The 19,633-nt window shown below is 38.6% G+C and overlaps 1 protein-coding gene across 2 annotated transcripts in view; it reads left to right on the top strand.

Moving 5' to 3' along the window:
- The window catches only part of LOC110379607 (monocarboxylate transporter 3), a 57,002-nt gene extending 37,631 nt beyond the window's left edge, over positions 1 to 19,371 (top strand). The window contains exons 4-12 of one of the 2 annotated variants that reach the window (XM_021339341.3): positions 226 to 376; positions 3,642 to 3,760; positions 15,264 to 15,431; positions 16,366 to 16,525; positions 16,888 to 17,029; positions 17,288 to 17,419; positions 17,489 to 17,663; positions 17,750 to 17,902; positions 17,977 to 19,371. In XM_021339341.3, the coding sequence (XP_021195016.3) occupies positions 226 to 376; positions 3,642 to 3,760; positions 15,264 to 15,431; positions 16,366 to 16,525; positions 16,888 to 17,029; positions 17,288 to 17,419; positions 17,489 to 17,663; positions 17,750 to 17,902; positions 17,977 to 18,509 (1,733 nt within the window). In that variant the 3' untranslated portion in view covers positions 18,510 to 19,371. Of the gene's footprint in view, positions 1 to 225; positions 377 to 3,641; positions 3,761 to 15,263; positions 15,432 to 16,365; positions 16,526 to 16,887; positions 17,039 to 17,287; positions 17,420 to 17,488; positions 17,664 to 17,749; positions 17,903 to 17,976 lie in introns of both variants that reach the window. The other variant, XM_021339340.3, reaches the window with a different exon arrangement.
- The last annotated feature ends 262 nt before the right edge of the window (positions 19,372 to 19,633 follow it).

Here is a 19,633-nt window from a genome sequence, read left to right as displayed (position 1 = left end):
ATCTACACAAAACACAATAAAACGTGTTTTACTTTGATATTCGAAAGTTTGGAAAATTGGATGATTTTCACTCTTTCACGGTAAAATGGCTGTACAATTTGAAGACCCTGCAGACCTCGCGCATCGTTCCATAACTATACGCAAAGTAGGTCCCTCTTGAAACCGATGCACCAGTAACTGTACTTAGATAAACCTTTAGGTGGATAATAAATTCTTTACCTACAGATGGATGGCCAGACGGCGAGGAAGAATCGACGGGCGGTGCGTTGCGAGAGCGCGAGCTGCGTTCTCTGCACCGCACCGTGCCGGCACTGCGTCGCAGAGAGCTCGACACACGCGCCATCAAGCATCACTTCTACCCCGAGGGGGGATGGGGGTAAGTCATCATACTTCCTTTATTCCGAATCGACGGGCGCTGCCTTGCGTGAATGCGAGTTGCGTTCTCTGCACAGCACCGTGCCGGCGCTGCGTCGCCGAGAGCTCGGCACACGGGCCACCTGCCCCTATTTCTATTTAGGTAAATGGGGGTTGGAGTAACACGTCATCATCTTTCGTACTCCTCAGTCTGTCATCAGCACTAGTGACATTCTTTCTAATATTGTCTTTTGTTTCACTTAATCCTTCCGACTGTTCTTTGATCGCCTTCTTGCATATATTATACATAGGTATATTCACAGTCTAGTTCTATATAATCCACATGAACTAAGAGAATGTGGTAAGTATAACTCAGGCTCCGTCATGGGACACGTGGCCTGAGTCAAACAGTATACTTAGTGTAGGAAAAGTAAGGACTAGTTTTAACTACATAGATACATACATACGAGTAGGTACATTATAATAGTGATGGTGCTGAATTCTTTTTCCGATTTCATTTTAATATTTTTTCCGATATTTTATTGGAATATGATTCATTTGATATGTTCCTATAAAAAATAAAAATGGATGAATAATAAACTACCAATATTTTTATAGCGAATTGAACATTCAAATTAACGGCTGTAAATTCGCAGAATAAAACCCAACAATCTATGTACATAGAACTTACTATAACTCAATACTTATGTGTAAAAGTTGCTCAACAATTAACTTTTATAAATAACAAATCCAGCTTATTAGCCGCATATAATAATAAACTAGTAAAACTAAAAGTTATGCATGATAATGCTCTAGAGCACTCTCCATGGCGCTAGTCAGGTTACTGAAAGTTGGGCTTCAGAGCTCGTGGTCAACTCGATTAACTTTAGTTTGAGTTGCTCAGCTCACAAGAGAGGCTAGCGTTCATACACGATGGAAAAAGCGGCCAACAAAACCTTAATCTACGTTTAATGTTTTAAACTTTGGAGTCACACTAATGGGGTGGTTTTTATTGTAAACTTACTAAAGCATGAAAATAATAAAAATCGTATTTATTTTGGAGGAACGTTTAGTTAAAATTCACACAGTTAGTTAAGGGTTTTTCATGGCGTCTAAAAGAAATTGTCATATGGTAAAATACAGTGCTTTTCAAGGTTCTGGACTTTCAAAATAAAAAAATCGTTTTGTGTTCTCTTGGTGCACAACAGAATAAAACCAAGCAAGGTAGGGCAACAACTATCTGTCTACCATGAATTCTGAAAATTGTTCCATGAAGAACTCGGTGTTAAAAGAAATTCGATAGCTGGCAGCTATAAAATTCTACGCCGCCGGTAACCATGTTCATCAAACAAACTTTTGAAACATCACGAGCAAGTGCCTACTGTTTTATTACTTTTTTCAGCTCTCTGTACTATAAAATTCTTCCTTCCATCAATGTTGCCGATCAATCACTTTTGAACCGAAATAAATTGTGAAGTCAGATGTCACTGAAAAAAGCGATAATAACAGGTTTTATTTTTCGGCAGCTTTCAACTATATTGAATGGTAATAAAGTACCTGTCTGCAAATTAGTTTGTTTATTTTCTCTTTAAAATCATGTAACACTCTTTCACATTCAATTATAAGCATTTAAAATGAAACGATAATTTGTTTCAGCCACAACTAAGCCCAACTAAAATTGACCTGTAATATGGAGAAAATAAATATCTATAAATCATCATAGTATACAGACTATTGTATCTGGAACACCTAATTAAACCTGCAGAATACGGCATTAACGTACCAAAAGCTACGATTAATCTAAGTCCGTCGGGATTCACATCCCAATACGAAACATCAGTTAAGGATTCTGTATTATTTCTGTTCGCTGCATTAGCAAGTTTATTTTCTCTCAGAATACAATATATAAATAAACCTACCTTGTGAAAATTAGAATGAATTATTCATGTTATCTAATCATTATTATTCGTGAAGGTGTGCTTTGCTATTGTTTCATAATATCCTTTTATGAGCAGCTCTTCTTTTAAATACAATAGGTATGTAACTGTCATTACATGTTTCAATAGATTATATAGTTGTATATTAGATTTTCTACTTATTAAAGAGATACTGCCCTATGGCTGAAATAATGATGATGATATATTAAATAGTAGACTGAAAACAACATAGGTCTTCAGAAAATGTCTTCTTAAATTTTTTTTTTTCATTAATACACTAATTTATGATTTTACTAAGATTGAAACAATATCTATGAAATACTCAGCTCTTTGCACCATCAGTTTGAAGCAAGTTTATCCAGACAAGATAAATGTACAGTCAGCAGGGAATTTACGAATCTGATACGGGCATAAAGCAACCATCTCATCGGCCGATCAACGAATTTATGTTTCGTTTATTGACGGCGTGTCGGCTTTTAATGGAGGCTGGCTCTGACGATGACAGGCCCAATCCTCACTCATACATGTTAATAAGTTTTAATTCCTGAAATTTTGCTTCCGAATTATATGTTTGTTGGTACGAATAGCTGAAATAATGGAATTGGAAGACCAATCTGTTTTTATAATTACATATTAATGTATTCTGAAATTATGGTGACAATACTTATTCGTTGAAATTATTTCAGGGTCCATAAAAATAGCAGCCTTTTACAAGCCTTTGTCGGATTTTCAGAGCATGTATTGAGAACGTCCGAGACATGACAAAAAAAGGTTTTCATACAAGGAAATTGAATGTTACACTTTTTGAGTGAACGCTACATTGAAAAATCTCTTTTTACCCATATCCACATCTTTTTGGATGTCATTGAAAAGCTCTTTGAAACCGCACATTGAATGAAATAAGAAATTCCTAAAATCATATTCCACGTGTTTTAATAAGAAATGTGTTCATGATTTAGGTCCGTATTTACATAATATATGTGACGTAAATAACGTGGAGCTAGGTGAGTCCCCAGAGTGTCCCGCTCTTAAGGCAGTAACGAGTATATTAATAATTCACAGTACTAATTGCTGTAATAGAGGTAAGCCTTAAAATACGGATTACTGCGTTAACTTCCTGCAGACTTACCAGAGCTTCGCCGCGAGAATTATACTGCGGCGAAATAATCGTACCGATTTAATTACGTGGCGGGCCTCGCACGCGCCGCTTCATGCCACTGTGATACGCTAGAATTAAGACGTGATTTACATGCATGACGGCAATCTTGCTGCCTACATCGGTAATCTATTTTCGGGGTGAGTTAGTGTGCGTAATAGAAAGTGACCCGTTTAATTTGGGCTTGTTCGCAGATGGATCGTTTGCGGGGCCGCATTCCTGGCCCATCTCCTGTCCACCGGGCTGCAGCTAGCCTACGGAGCGCTTCACGTCTACGCCTTGAGACACCTTGGACCTTCTGCTGATCATGCTGGTATGTATAAGAACATAATCCTTATAGACTTTTTTCTAATATGTATAATGTATTAGTCTACTTTTGGCAAAGTCACGCAGAAAGTTTTTTTTGTTATTTACGTTGTTATTGTCTGTCTGTACGCTGGCTTCCTATAAAATCCAATTGTGCGTATAATAAGAGGAAATTCGTTTGCATTAGGATTGTATATTATTATGAGAAATGACAAATAATAAATAAAGTAAGGACGAGGAAACGACAATACCTCTTGTATGTCATAACTGAATGTAAGATTGAGGAAGAAAATAATTTTGAATGCGTAGCTGAGGCCGACGAGGGACTCACCGTGGAAAAGTAATCTATCAACGGCAACCCTCCGGATATAATACTTAAATAAACAGACAACGACGAAAAAATATTTACGACGCAATATGAAAGCGTTACAGCCGAAATAAACGAGTACACTTTCGCAACTTTTAATTAGGTACTATAATTTCGTAAACTTCCTATTTAATAAAGAGTCTCATCTGTTCGCTTATTACAACTTTGTAAGACCTGTTGGCGTTTATAACATTTTCCTGATGCTTTTTAGCTGTAATTTACGCGAACAAAGCCTAAAGACAGTGTTTTGACAACTACAATTTAATATTGGTTATTAAGTAAATGAACTTTCTTAGTCTGCGGTATTTGTGGACCTGGTTGATTTATTGAATTAATTTTCCAAGATTCACGTCTGGGGTTGAATATTAAGAGGCAGAAGTAATTTCGGTTATGAGCGAGGTCTTTGTTGTCAGCGGAGGGGCGGGGCGGGGGACATAACTCTGTCAGGTTCGCCATTCGAGCCACGTTCAAATTGGAATTTAGCGAAGTTAACGAGTTGAGGTAGAGTTGGCGACCTCACGATATCGACCAATGCACTTATTAAAATAACTCAGCTCATTTAATTAATTATCTACAGTAAAACAATAAAACCGAATCTCGGAAACCCCAAACCGCATGATCCCAATTAAAATTAAAACGTTAATTAACTTTAATCCAATCTTATGCCGCGAATAATTAAAATGTAATAAACAACAGAGTCAGCGCAAGTTATTATGAATCGACACAATTTTATAATCCCTTGTATCCTAAAGGCTAATTTAATTACGTCGGCCTTAGCGTCGTCCGACAATCCTTCGTAGTTAGCCGAACAGATTGTACGACAATATTTATAACGGACCGACCATTTGCTTCGGGATAATCGTGTTAAGTGAAACCGGGAAAAGATGGGAAGATGGGGGTATTTCCCAAATTACCACTGTCTTTCCCTGCTAATGAGTTCCACGTCGCCCGCACTATCTTAGCCTGGCTAGCCAATTAAGGCCAAAATAAGAATTTATCTGCATCCGTTTGCATAGAACATGACATTCTGCTGGCAATACAATAGCACTATTGTTTGTCATCACCGTGCTTATCTGATAACGTAATGACGTGACCTAATGACTCATCTCATTACCATAGGCTGTGTTTACATTTAACTAACGTGATTTGCGATTGGTTTGAACAAACCTATATGTACTACAATCCAATCAGTGCTTTAATACGAATTCTTTGTTTGTCTACTGAATAATATCTAAATGTGTGTTTGTTGACAAAGGTATGTAGGTACTATGGAATATCCTCGGGACAGTGGCAGGGTTTTATCGCTCAGATTTTATTGTACGTCCATCTTTGTCGGGATGGAACCCGACATCGATATAACGTCGGTCAGTCCCTAAGGAGTTGGGTCACAAAATGTAGAACGACTCCACACACATAAAATAAAATAAATGCTGAAAAATCTATCCTTAACACACGAGATTTATAACATGATGTACAAAGTACAGTTTATTGATGTCAATCGCGCGCGCAGTCAGCAGTTCCACGCTGACCCAAATACTTAGTTATAATATTAAAATTATTATAAAGTTAGTTAACGATCGGTCACCAACCAAGCCGCGTTTGCTCATACCATTAACCATTAACATTTTAACAACCAATATACCATATTTCTACCATTCGAGTTTTATTATTTGTTGGATTTACGCCCAACAAATTGGTCCTTCGAACCTTCGGAAAGGTGGGATCTATCGCGTTGTGGACATTGTACGTAGCGTGTTAGTCACTATCTTTCTATAACCAGCCCTAAGACAGCAGTGTGTTACCAATATCGTAGCAACCATTAAGTGATATCGTCGTAAGGTAGATTGAAACATCACACGTCTTCGAGTCACCACCCACCACAATTCACCATCAACCAGGAGATAATCAAGTAAGATCTTTCCATTTTATTACTTGCCAGAATGTCTACCATTGCCGATTTATTTGCGGTTCAAAAGGAGATCATGGAAAACATGAACAAGCTGTATATTAACTTTAAAAAAGAAGGTAAAGAGCGGAAAACGTCGGAAAGTATTAAACGTCGTTTACAGACTTTAGAGACCTGCTGGAGAGACTTCTCGCGTAACCATGACAAGTTAGTGAATTTATGTGACGAAACTGAAGATAATGAGTACTTCGGTGACGATTCGTACATTAAAACTAAAACATTTTATGAGGACGTTAAGAGACATTTGTTAAGAGTTCTTGAAGAAACTACTACTCGGTCTCCATCACCAAAGAACCAACCACCAACGCCGTCATCGCATCCAACGACCGTTCCATCACCTAGCACATCAGATCACGGTTTTCCAAGTTCCGGAACTGTACCCAAAAAAGTTTTACCACTACCACGATTCGTTTTCCATGACGTCGATAAACCAAATAAAGTCGAGGAAATGATGAGAAAACAGCAGAGTAACTTCAAAGCATTAGCTCGAACTATTTCTCAGATCAATCTTAATGTTTTGTCTGAAAAATGGGAGTTTAAAGATGTATTGAAGACTATTGAATCACGTTGGACAGCAATTGATTCTTTACATTGGGAAATCGACAGTAACTTTCAAGGAGAAAACAGTAACTATGAAGATCTGTTTAACAGATATGAGAGTGAATATTGTGAAATTAAAAAATCTATTAACCAAAGAATGTGGGACGTTAAGCACAGAGATAATTCTACACCAAAAATAGATATACCAATTTTCAACGGAAATTACCAACAATGGATTTCTTTCAAAGACTTGTTCCATGAATCTATCCACAGTAATAATTCAATTTCTCCGGCCCAAAAAATGCAGTTTTTAAAAATGAAACTACGTGGAGAAGCTGAAAAACTGATACAACATCTTCGTGTAAGCTCAGACAATTACCAGACCTGTTGGGACATCCTAAATCAAAGATATAATAATAAAAAACTAATTTTTAATTCACACATGAATGTTCTCATGTCTTTGCCAGTAATGCACCAACAAACAGCTTCCAGTATAAAAAGGCTTCATGATACCACTAATGAATGCCTTAACGCATTAAAAAATCTAGGCATAGACATATCTACCTGGGACCCGATAATCGTATATCTTGTATCGCAGAAAATGGACGCCGAAACGTATACAGATTATATTGACTCATTGCCGGACCCTCGAGACCTGCCACATCTGCAAGATTTTCTAGCTTATCTTGAAGGAAAATTTATTGCCTTAGAGACAGTTCGTCGCAAAACTGAGACAATTAAGAATACGCAACCATTCAATAACCAACAAAAGCATTCTAACCAAAATTTTAATACCAGTACTCAACGTAAAAATCCAAGAGATTCAGGGTTCCATAATGCTAATCGACACGATGAATGCAAACCATTTATTAATCATTCTGCTATCAAACCATACCAAAAATGTTTAATTTGTGACGAAAATCATGCACTGTTTATATGCAATAAATTCCGTGAACTAAATAACCAAGAAAAACGGAAACTTATTGCGCAAAATAACATTTGTAAAAATTGCCTAATTAACCATAACGGCAAAGAGTGTACGTCGCAGAAAACATGTCGCCATTGCCACGAAAAGCATAATTCGCTATTGCATAATGCCTACGTTATTACTAACTCAGTTAACAACCAGACTCATACCAATCAGCAAAACCAACCAAAATGTGTGTCACACGTGTCAAAAGACAACGAGCCAATGACAGACATTTTATTAGCAACAGCTCAAGTTAATGTTTTAGGAGCTGACGGAACCTACAAAACTATGAGAGCCCTTATTGACCAAGGGTCTCAAACCTCCATTATTTCCGAAAATGCAGCACAACAACTTGGAATCCATCGTCGAAAGTGTAAAGGTTCAATCTTCGGTATTGGAGCGAAAGAAAGTAACTGTAAAGGAGTAATGACAATCACCATAGCATCAAAACATAACGAGTTTACCACGAATATTGATGTATTAATAATGAAAAACGTAATCAAAAAGCTACCAAACCAATCTTTCACCAAACCATCCTGGCAGTTCCTCAAAAATATACAACTCGCAGACCCTGAGTTCAACCAAAGCCGCCCTGTCGACCTATTACTAGGTGCAGAAGTGTATTCTGAAATTATCCTACACGGCATTATAAAGGAAGATCAATCACAACCAATCGCACAACAGACGCAACTAGGCTGGATCTTATGTGGTAACGTGAGATCGTACTACTGTAACGTGGTTTTGAACGACTGTGACGATATAAAAAAGTTTTGGGAAATAGAAGATTTGACAGACCAACCGGATAACCAATCTAGAGAAGATTTATACTGCATACAACAGTATCAATCTGAAACTAAACGTCAACCAGATGGCCGTTATGTTGTTAGATTGCCAATGAAACCCGAAGTAAAGGAAGTATTGGGAGAGTCTAAGTCAAAGGCCATAGCTCAATTTCACCAATTAGAAAGAAAATTTAGAATAAATAACCAAATAGCAGCTGATTACAAACATTTCATGAACGAATATTTTAACCTTGGTCACATGAAAATAAGTCGTAATGACCAAACCATAGAGTATTTTTTACCACACCACTGTGTAATACGCAGCGAATCAACAACGTTTGCAATACGAGTAGTATTCAACGGGTCAGCGAAAACATCTACTGGATATAGTGTAAATGACCTCATGTATAGCGGACCCAACTTGCAACTTGACCTATTATCTGTAATTATAAAATGGAGACAGTACAAAGTAGGTTATGTAGCAGATGCTGAGAAGATGTTTCGGCAGATAATCATAAATGAAGATGACCAGCAGTACCAGAAAATCATATGGAGAGACTCTCCGAATAAGCCCTTGAGTCAATACCAATTAACAACTGTTACTTATGGAACCAAAGCGGCACCATTTCTAGCGCTCATGACTATGAAGCAGTTAGCTAAAGATGAAGCCCACAAATATCCAGAAGCAGCGAAGGTTCTGGAAAATAATCTGTACATGGACGACGTCCTACATGGGCAGCACAATCTCGACTCTGCCAAAAGGATTAAGGGTCAATTAATCGAATTATTTAAGGCCGGTGGGTTTAATCTGCGTAAATGGAAATCAAATGAAACAGCATTACTAGAAACCATTCCAAACGATAATGAAAACTCATTTCAGTTCAAACAGGAGGAACCAACTAAGACTCTAGGATTGAAATGGACACCATCCACTGACCAATTTAGTTTTGAATTAAAAATGTTACCATTTGTGTATGATGAACGCATCACCAAAAGAGAGCTTCTCTCAGAGATATCGAAAGTATTTGACCCTCTGGGATGGCTCTCCCCTGTAACCACAAAATTGAAACTCCTATTTCAGTCAATTTGGCAACTAAACCTCAACTGGAATGATAGTTTACCAGAAAATATTCACAATGATTGGAACCAAAATAAACTAGACCTACAACAGCTAAATAACATACGAATACCAAGATGGTTGCAATGCCATGAAAACGATAACATCGAGCTGCATGGATTTTGCGACGCTTCAACCAAGGCCTACGCCTGTGTTATCTACTGTAAGACGCGCAATTCAGTAGTACTTGTAGCTGCAAAGTCACGTCTAGTACCTTTGACCAAAGATGTGACGTTACCAAGATTGGAATTATGTGCTGCACAATTAATGACGAAGTTAATGAACAAAGTGCAATCGTGTCTCACCGAACACCATATTAAAACATTCGGATGGTCAGACTCCACAGCGGTACTAGGGTGGATTAACGGTAACCCGAACCGTTGGAAACCATTCGTAGCTAATAGAGTTGACCAAATCGTCAAATGTATACCACCTGAACGTTGGAGTTACGTTAAATCTGACGAAAATCCTGCCGATTGTGCAAGCCGAGGGATAACCGCTGCGCAATTGTTAAAACATCCCATTTGGTGGAGTGGTCCTAACTGGCTCCTAAAGTTGAAACCAAATCCCCATTCCAAGAAACCAAAATACTACACGCAAGAAGAAACTAGAAAACAATACCAAACCAATGTTATCACCAAACCATATGAAAATGACGTCATAAGTAACTTGATAACCAGCAACAGTACCTTTTTACGAACGTGTCGAGTACTCGCGTGGATATTACGTGCGTTCTCAAATAACAATAACAAACCAACATACCTAACCATTGGAGAATTGAATAGAGCCGCTAACCAATTAGTGATGCACGTACAAAGAACAGAATTTTATGAAGAAATTACCAATCTTAAAAACCAGACTAAGTTGAGTTCAAAAAGTCGTTTATTACCATTACACCCTTACATTGACTCTGAAGATGTTTTACGAGTTGGCGGGAGAATAAAACATGCCAATCTCAGTGAAGACATGAAGCATCCGATGATATTACCACACAATATTCAGTTTACTGACATGCTTATTGACCACGCACACAAAATGACCTTCCATGGAGGACCTCGCCTTACGTTAGCTTGGTTGAGGAGGAAATTTTGGATTATAGGAGGAAATAATGCCGTAAAGAAGCGTTTACGTAACTGTGTCATATGCCGACGAGCTAAATTTGAACACCAAAACCAGTTAATGGCAGACTTACCAGCTCCCCGGATAAATCAGACACGACCCTTCTTCCATACGGGCGTTGATTTTACCGGCTATGTAGAAGTAAAAAGTAACAAGGGCCGCGGCATAAAATGCAGTAAAGGTTACATAGCTGTTTTTGTATGCTTGGCCACCAAAGCAGTTCATCTTGAGCTTGTGTCGGACCTCACGTCATCAACATTTATAGCTGCACTTCGAAGAATGTCAGCTCGAAGAGGAGCGCCTCGGCACATATATAGCGACAACGGAACCAACTTTGTTGGAGCTAGCAACACCATACAAAAGGAGTATTTCAATTTGACTCAAACCATAGACCAAATTGCTCACCAATATCTGGCAGAAATGCAAATAGAGTGGCATTTCAATGCGCCATCATGGCCAAGCGCAGGAGGTCTGTGGGAGGCCGCCGTCAAGAGCCTTAAATACCATCTACGTCGAGTGCTAGGTAGCCAAAAGCTAACCTACGAAGAATTCTCGACACTATTGACACAGTTAGAGGGCTGCTTGAATTCACGACCACTGTGTGCCATTTCGGAAGATCCAGAAGATTTAAATTTTTTGACACCATCGCATTTTCTGGCCAGTGGACCAGTATTAACCATAATAGAGTCAGAGAAAGACGAACGTACCAGATGGCAACTCGTCCAGAAAATAAACCAAGATATTTGGAAACGTTGGCAATCTGAGTATTTAACCCAATTAAATACGCGATCCAAGTGGCACCATTCTCATAAAAATGTTAAAGTTAATGACATAGTGATTATTCAAGACGTACACGTGGCTCCAGGGAGGTGGGCCCTCGGAAGAATATTAGAAATTCATCCCGGCGATGACGGTCTTGTTAGAGTAGTCACGCTCAAAACCAAAGGAGGCATAATAAAAAGACCAATCACCAAACTGTCAATCCTTCCAATCCACCAAGAGGAGAACCAACCAAATGTATCAACCGATATAAATCAACAAAGAACGACAATTGAAGTTAACCCTGAAAAAAGCGATGAGTTACCACCACGTCGAAGAACGAGCAAGTCGACGAAATGTAGCATTTTAACCATGGCACTTATGGTGCTTATGCTGTTAGTGTCGCCATCTCATTGTACCCTCCATACAAAAAAGCTGCCAGATAACCAAACCATCTACTTCGATAAAATCAGTAACATGAGATTGACTAGAGACGAATGGAAACTGGTAGTATTTTATGATATGACTGCTTATTGGGAAGGCGTATCATTAGCCACAAAGTATATAGACCATTTAGATAATTGTTGTCAAAAAATACAAACCATATCTCACTGTCAACTAGTTCTGTTACATCTGCGACATTGTCAAGATGAATTAGCCCATTATAATGAAATTCTAACCAACCATGGACAGTTACCAGAACGGCACCATCTTCGTCGTCGTGGCTTAGTGAATGCTGTGGGGTCTATAGCTCACAGTTTGTTTGGAGTACTCGACGATGACTTTGCACAACAATACCAGCAAGATTTGACTAAGCTTCGGGGCAACCAGAAATATTTTAACCAATTACTGCAAAATCAAACATCGATAATTGAATCAGAGTTTAATGTTATAAAGAGAATGGAAAAAACCGTAAGACAACAGCATAAGAATTTTAACCAGCACCTTAATAAAATAGATAATTTAACTAATAGTATGCAGAAACAAATATCGGAAAACGCTTATACCAATGAATTTACTTTGTCTTCAATATCAGCCAACGGTATACTTATGAACCTGAAGGATATACAACAAATGTTATTGGACACAATCACTGACATATTCCATGGTACATTCAACATACATCTACTACAACCAGAACAATTAACCAAAGAACTTCATATCATCTCAGCCCACATTTCTAAGGAATTATTGTTACCAATCGATAACATTCAGGCTGATTTAACCAAACTTTACCATTTATTAACTGTTAAAACAAGAGTTACAAGGGACAATTTGATATTCGAAATAAAATTACCGTTAGTAGGCAGAGACACGTTTGAGGTATACAAATTGACACCAATTCCAATAGCAATCGGCGACAAAATGCGACAAATAATTATTGCATCTGATCTATTGGCAATCAACTACCAAAAGGACTTACAAATACCACTATCTAGTCTACAACTACAACAATGCGTTCATTACGATTTAGACATCTTGCTCTGTGCCCATCAAATACCTATTTCAATAACCAAAACAGAACCAAATTACTGTGCTACAGAAATTGAGTCCTTAAGTTGTAAGACGGAAAGTAGAAAGTGCAAGAATACCTGGGTACAATTACACAAGGTAAACAATTACTTGTATTCTTGTTGCGGCCAATGCTCCATACAAGTCATATGTGACGATCAAATTACCATGGAGCGATTGGACAAGGTCGGGATACTAGCATTAGCAAGTGGATGCGTCATCAAAGACGACGGAATCACATTACTGTCGCGCAGACAGTCGAGCAATGAATTAAAGTTGAAACCAGATATCATAAACATTGATATACCTACCATTAACAATATTGTAAATGTGACCTTGCCCTTACATGTTTATGAAATCGACACTAACCACACAGACATTCGCTGGGAATTAAAAACGATCGGTGATAAAATCGATCAAGTAAAAAATAACACCAAAAAAGAGCTAGAAGACGAAACATCTCTCAACTACCATGATGTTCACCACTACATCGCGATATATATACTTGCTGGAGCTATTCTATTAACATGCTTGGCGTACGGAGTGCGGAGGATCCGCGCGCGAGTACAGAGGCGCGCGGAAGCGACGCCAACGTCCCGAACGCTGCCACCGCCCCAACCGCAACCGAGAACCCGCCATATAGCTGACCACCAGTGCCATAGTCAAAATAACCCGTGTTTTAGTGTTAGTGATGAATACATTAGAATGAATAACCATCCTAGTACGAGTGCGACGGACCATTTATATGCCAGAGTGAATAAAGTGAAATTCCCAAACTCATTCAGTTTTAGTGTAGTGGAATAGAGACTGTAATAAATTGAATATTTAAGAGTTTTATGTTACTATCATCTTGTTTATTGCACCATATTATTGTTTTATCATCTTGTATCACTATGCACCCTCATCATCCAGTCCCCCGGGAATATGTACAAAGTACAGTTTATTGATGTCAATCGCGCGCGCAGTCAGCAGTTCCACGCTGACCCAAATACTTAGTTATAATATTAAAATTATTATAAAGTTAGTTAACGATCGGTCACCAACCAAGCCGCGTTTGCTCATACCATTAACCATTAACATTTTAACAACCAATATACCATATTTCTACCATTCGAGTTTTATTATTTGTTGGATTTACGCCCAACACATGATCCGTTGGGACGATAGGAATGTATTAATAAATAAGACTAGAAATACAATATTAAAACATTTCAGACAATAAATAACAGCCGTTATCTGAAATGAACTACATGTAACTGATAACCTTTCAATTTAACAAAAATCAAGCTGAAAGTTACATGATGTTCTCAATAGCGGATAAAAAACGTTGTCAACACAATTTGTCCCGATTACTTTCCCGTGGGACACAGGAGCGATCAACTGAGCCGTTAATTCTCATGTCGAAAAGCGATTTGACACTTTGTTTGATAAAAGTGATCAAAACCGTTTTCGGCTGTGCGGATAAACAGCTAAAACAAAGTAAGCACTGAGTGGCGTGTTTAAAGTCCAGTTTACAGTTTCCCAAATTACAGTGCTCCAACTTGTAAAATCAACACTTAATGTTTATGTTTCCGTGCTAATATCGGGCGAAATATAACATGGAATACGCGAGATTAATCTATTCCTGAAAGTTGTCTAATTCCCTCACATAGCAAGTATGGCCGCAAAACTTTAATCCAGCGAATTTGAATTGAAACGTGGCGCGCTGGTCCCTCGTCAACGAGAGTGCTGAAACCTCGCCAAACTACGAAAAGGTCAACGGGAAATGTATGAAACTCGCAATATTGGACGGAGCTTTTTAAAAATAAACATAACTAATATTTATAGCGCACACATTACTGAGTCTTTTTAACAAAACCAATACACATGGATAAATAGACATGGAACGCATCTGACAAATGTATAATATTTATTTTGTTGAATACTGGGTAGGTATTTACTATTTATTTGAACTGTTTGGATCAAAGACTATAAAACCACTTGACTGCGCATACAGTGCCCCGACGCTCGCCAAAAGTTAGTGATTTTGCGCGTACTATATGGCTATGATCAGTACGATCCTTTAGTAGCGACCTTGAACTGACCAATAGTAGCCGCGGATTATGTCGCCCCCCCCTGCCCGCAGCGGTGAGTCGTGTTCTTAGAAGAAATTGGCGAGTGCGCTCTCTAGTGGTTATTTACTTTATGGTTTGGATACTGACTGTTTTGTATTTACACCTCTTTAATAATAAAAAAAACTTTATTCATATATGGTAAATACCTACGTATTATCAGCAAAATGCTTGTTATCACGTTTTTTTGGGGGAAATGTATTAGCGCGCCATGCTCCCCCGAGAGTCTATCAATATCTCGAACCTATAAGATGATTTGTTCATCAGTTTGGGCCGGCGCGATATGCGTGGGAGTGTCCCGCGCCGCGGGGGCCTTCGCAGCAGGTCGGAGGAGGTCCCCACGCCTCGTCGCCCTCCTCGGAGGACTACTGCTCCCCCTCGCTTGCCTCTTCACTTCATTCGCTACTCAACTTCATCAGACATTGCTTAGTTACGGTAAGTTTTTGTCAAATTATTTATTACATTTTATACATAAAAAAAACAAGTACGAGCTCTTTAATATTAAAACATCGTTAATTAAGCAGCAAGCAACTCATTATTGAAACATGAGCAAGTTTCACAAGACCGGTATAAAAACTTTTCAATTTTCGAATTCAAAGGAAGTTAATTTCCTGTTATCTCTTGAAAACAAAAGTGCAAAGCTAAGTTCTGTATAAAACGCGTGTTCAGTTCAATAAGTTATCCTCTCCACACAGTGCGGGCTACCCGGAATATTGAATCAAGCTCGCTTGTTAGTTTTGCTCACTATCCGGGGATGCTAGCTAAGCATCATATCGTTACCATACGTATCTGCTTGCTAGAGGGTTTAAATATATTTTTATTCAAATCACCGTTTTATTTGCAACGGGTATTCTGGAATACGAAACTCAAATTGTGTGAAGATAACGCTGTATTTTAACATCAGAAAATGTGGTTTTCTTAGTATAATACTTGAAGTATCTGTACCTGTTTTTGAGAGAAGGTCTCGCTAATTATGGTTGCTAATGTTTGTTACAACGCCAGATAAGCAAAGAAAAGGAAAAATGCACAAACGCTCCTTCATTTTAAAATATGATTCAAGAAAATTCGTATATTTTCTCCAAGCTCTAGTGATACGTTTCTCCCAAACGTCAGTACCTATTAATAGAATCGTGTACGATATGCGTGGCCTATGGTGGATTACCCCTTACTATATTATGGTATTCAAAATCGTGACCCGTGAAATTGAAGATTACTGAACATGATTAGTGATTGAATAGATATGAAGCTTTATCCATAAAAATAAAAATGACGTGAATGTGCTTAGATTTATCTTAGCCAGAATATTATTATTATGTTTCCTTAGCACCTTTTGATTACATAAAATGAAACCTGTGTATAATCAAACTAGGTGTGGTGCTCGGAGTAGGCTGTGGGTTCGTACGTGAATCCGCTGGCCTAGTACTAGGTGCCTACTTCAGGAGACGGAGACAGTTCGTGGAACTGGTAGCTCATGCTGGAGGAGGGGTGGGCATCGCACTCTTCAGCGTGGCCTACAAGGAAGCCGTCGGGTAAGTCATAAAACACTCTCAAACCTTCAAAAGTCTTACAAATCACTTTCTTATTGAGAAATCGATGTCAATGTGCCAGATTGAAAAATCCAATTATGGGTTAAAGAAAGAATCCATTGAAGTATTCTAATAAAATTTTATTACGAAATTGCCGAACATTATAATTTTGTTCGGATATAAAGTTTAACAACGTAATAACACGATATTAAAAAAGAGTAATGATCATAAATGAATCCATTCAAATAATTCAAATCCATTTTATTTTTAGGTCCTATAACTATTTCAAAACTGATGATGAATTACTTTACTTCAAAACAGTAAGGTGCTAAAACAGAGTAATAACCGTGTGGTATTTCTATTAGGAAACTAGGTTGGCGTTTAGGCTTGCAGGCAGTGACGGGTGTGCTGGTGCTAGCTTTCTTCCTGAGCGCCGTATACCGCAGCGCCTCGCTGTACCACCCGCAGCGACGCGCCATCCTTCACCTCAAGAACCAGCGACGAAAGGTAAGGCCGGTAAGACTCCAACTTTTAAGTTATTCAATCAACGCACTGATTCACATCTCCAACAAATTGTTTCCTCTCCATTTCGTTCCAAGAAAATTTAACGCTAATTTGTTTAAGCTACATTTTCAATTCAACATCCTTTTCCCAACTTTGCTTTTATCATTTCTCTTGCTTGAATTAATATTAACTAATTTAACGTTTTCATTACAAAGTTTAATTGATTAAAACAATAAATAAACTCGTTTGTATTTATAATAGGTTAAGGAAAAGAAAGGCCTAAAGAGAGGACCAATATTCGATTTAAGCCCTCTCCAATCTCGACCGGCGAAAGTTTTGTTGCTGGCCGCCGGATTAGCTGCTTTTGGACTTTACACTCCCGTCTTTTTTTTGGTAAGTCTAATTGCTAAAGTTGGTAAATCAAAAGTTTCGTGATTAATATTAATATTTGTTTTCTGGTAGGCTTTACAAGGTTTTCAAGAGGGCTTAGAGGAGAGTGCTCTGGTGTTGCTGCAAACGTTTCTGGGGTTCGCTGCGGTGCTCGGCTGCGCCGGCTTTGGGCTCGTGCTGGTTCGGCCGTCAGCGCAGTGCCTCGTCTCCAAGCAATATCTTTGTCAAACGGCTATGGTCGGAATAGGTAAATAAATATATACTAGGTTCACTTTGAACTTTTACAAAATAAACTGCCTGTATTTCAGAAGTCAAATGCAAAAATGTTTTCAGGTATTTCAATGCTCGCTCTGAGCAGCGTAGAAGGCTATCATGGTTACGTGCTGTTTGCCTGGATGTACGGACTGTGTTTAGGAGGATTTTTATATTCGATAAAGATGCTCACTATGGAACGTGTTCGAGGCCGACATTTTACAAGAGTTTGGGGTAAGAATGTTATGTGCTCATTTTATTGATTTTATTTTTCAAAGGGCATTGCTAAAAGAACTTTGTTTAAACAGGGTTTGTGCAAGGTGCTGAAGCTATACCGGTAATGGTGGGTGTACCAGTAACAGGCTACATCAACCAACAAGTGCCAAGAGCAGGCTTCTATTTCTCGTCAGCGGCTACGTTAGCGGGCGCAATGCTGCTGTTCTTCGTTGGGTTTTCGAAGCGGGAGCCGGACCCGCCTCCGCCGGCACCAGCGCCGACAATAGTGGAGGCATGTCCTTGCGTGACGCCTCCGCCTCGCTGCGAGCCGGCGTGGTGCGCCTGTAGTGCGGGCGGTGCCACTGCGTACTGCGCCTGGCCTGGGCCTACCTGCGGCTCGCGCTTGCCGAAGTCTCTGTCATACGCGGCGCCGCTGGACCGCGCGTGCTGCTCGGCCGCGCACTGCCCCGACTGCTACCGGCGCGCGCCACCTCTGCGGCCTTCGCGTAGCGTGCCCGAAGGCCTCGCATCGCGCGGCGCCATGTGGACGCGCGGGGGCTCGTGCCGCCCCGCCTGCCGCCGCCGCGAGCATCACCTCATTGAACAAATCACTACATCCGTATGATAATAACTTCGCGGCAATTCGCACAGGTCTCAATATCCGCGAATGTTTAGTGAATTTGAAGGAATTGTGTAAATAAATCGTTTCAGTAGTAAATTACGTACCTATCTTCTAATTGAAGTGAAAGTTGAAGTGCTAGCGTTATTGAAAAAGCAATAAACTGATATAAATAAATTAACAGCAAATTCTATTACAGCCAAACCAGTGAACTAAAAAACCTTTTGTTGTTTATTCACATTGTGTACAATAAACATTTTTATTATTTTCGAAACAGTGTAATATCTATAGAGCCGGCCTAACATTGGGTCGTAACCGTGTTTGCTAGTAAACCAACAACCCAAATACACCTCCATCAACAAACAAGAGAGTAGAATGTTACCTGTAAAAATAAAATAAAATAGCTAATTTTTCCTACTTCTTAAAGTACTCGTGGGACCTTTGTCGTAGTTAAATATTCATATTTTATAATGTAGAGCCGTCACTTTTGAATCATAAATTCTTCAATCTCTGTGTCATAATTACCTATCTATTTTAACAGAAGCTATATTGATAAAAAACATTTTATTGTGTTCCTCTCAGTAAAAGATTAATCTGAATGATGAATCACATAAAACATATAATAAATGACAACCTGTATGTATGTATTGTATAAATCAATAGTCTGTTTGTTGAAAACAAAGTCAATTTTAGCGATCATATTACGACTGTTTTAAGGAGACGAGTTAGATAGTTCTGTTCTATTATTGTTACGAGTATTGTTTAGATGTAATAATTATATTTTGTCGTTACAAGATTTGTTGTTTTTGTATACCAAAGTGTGATTACAGTTTTGGTGATAAATAAAATATAAGAGTTTAGAATACTACTGTCTGCTTTTATTACGTATTCTCCTCGTGTTTTCCCTCATAATTTTATTTAGGTTAAATGAGAAGGTTAAAAGGTACCCGTGTTTGCAACATTTACATATTTACCTACAAAAAAGTTTTATTGAACAGCCCAAAAATAAAATTAAACTGCTCCATGTTTTACGTACGAATAAAATTAAGGTTGCCTTTTCACAAACGTTTATTGAATTTTGAGCGTTGTATTTTTTCAACATTTACGAGAAGCTTATTGTTTAATAATGT

This window comes from Helicoverpa armigera, chromosome 18, assembly GCF_030705265.1.
Source record: "Helicoverpa armigera isolate CAAS_96S chromosome 18, ASM3070526v1, whole genome shotgun sequence".
NCBI classification, from domain to species: domain Eukaryota; kingdom Metazoa; phylum Arthropoda; class Insecta; order Lepidoptera; family Noctuidae; genus Helicoverpa; species Helicoverpa armigera.
The sequence above is the reverse complement of the archived record's forward strand: the minus strand, read 5'-3'. Positions and strand labels throughout refer to the sequence as shown.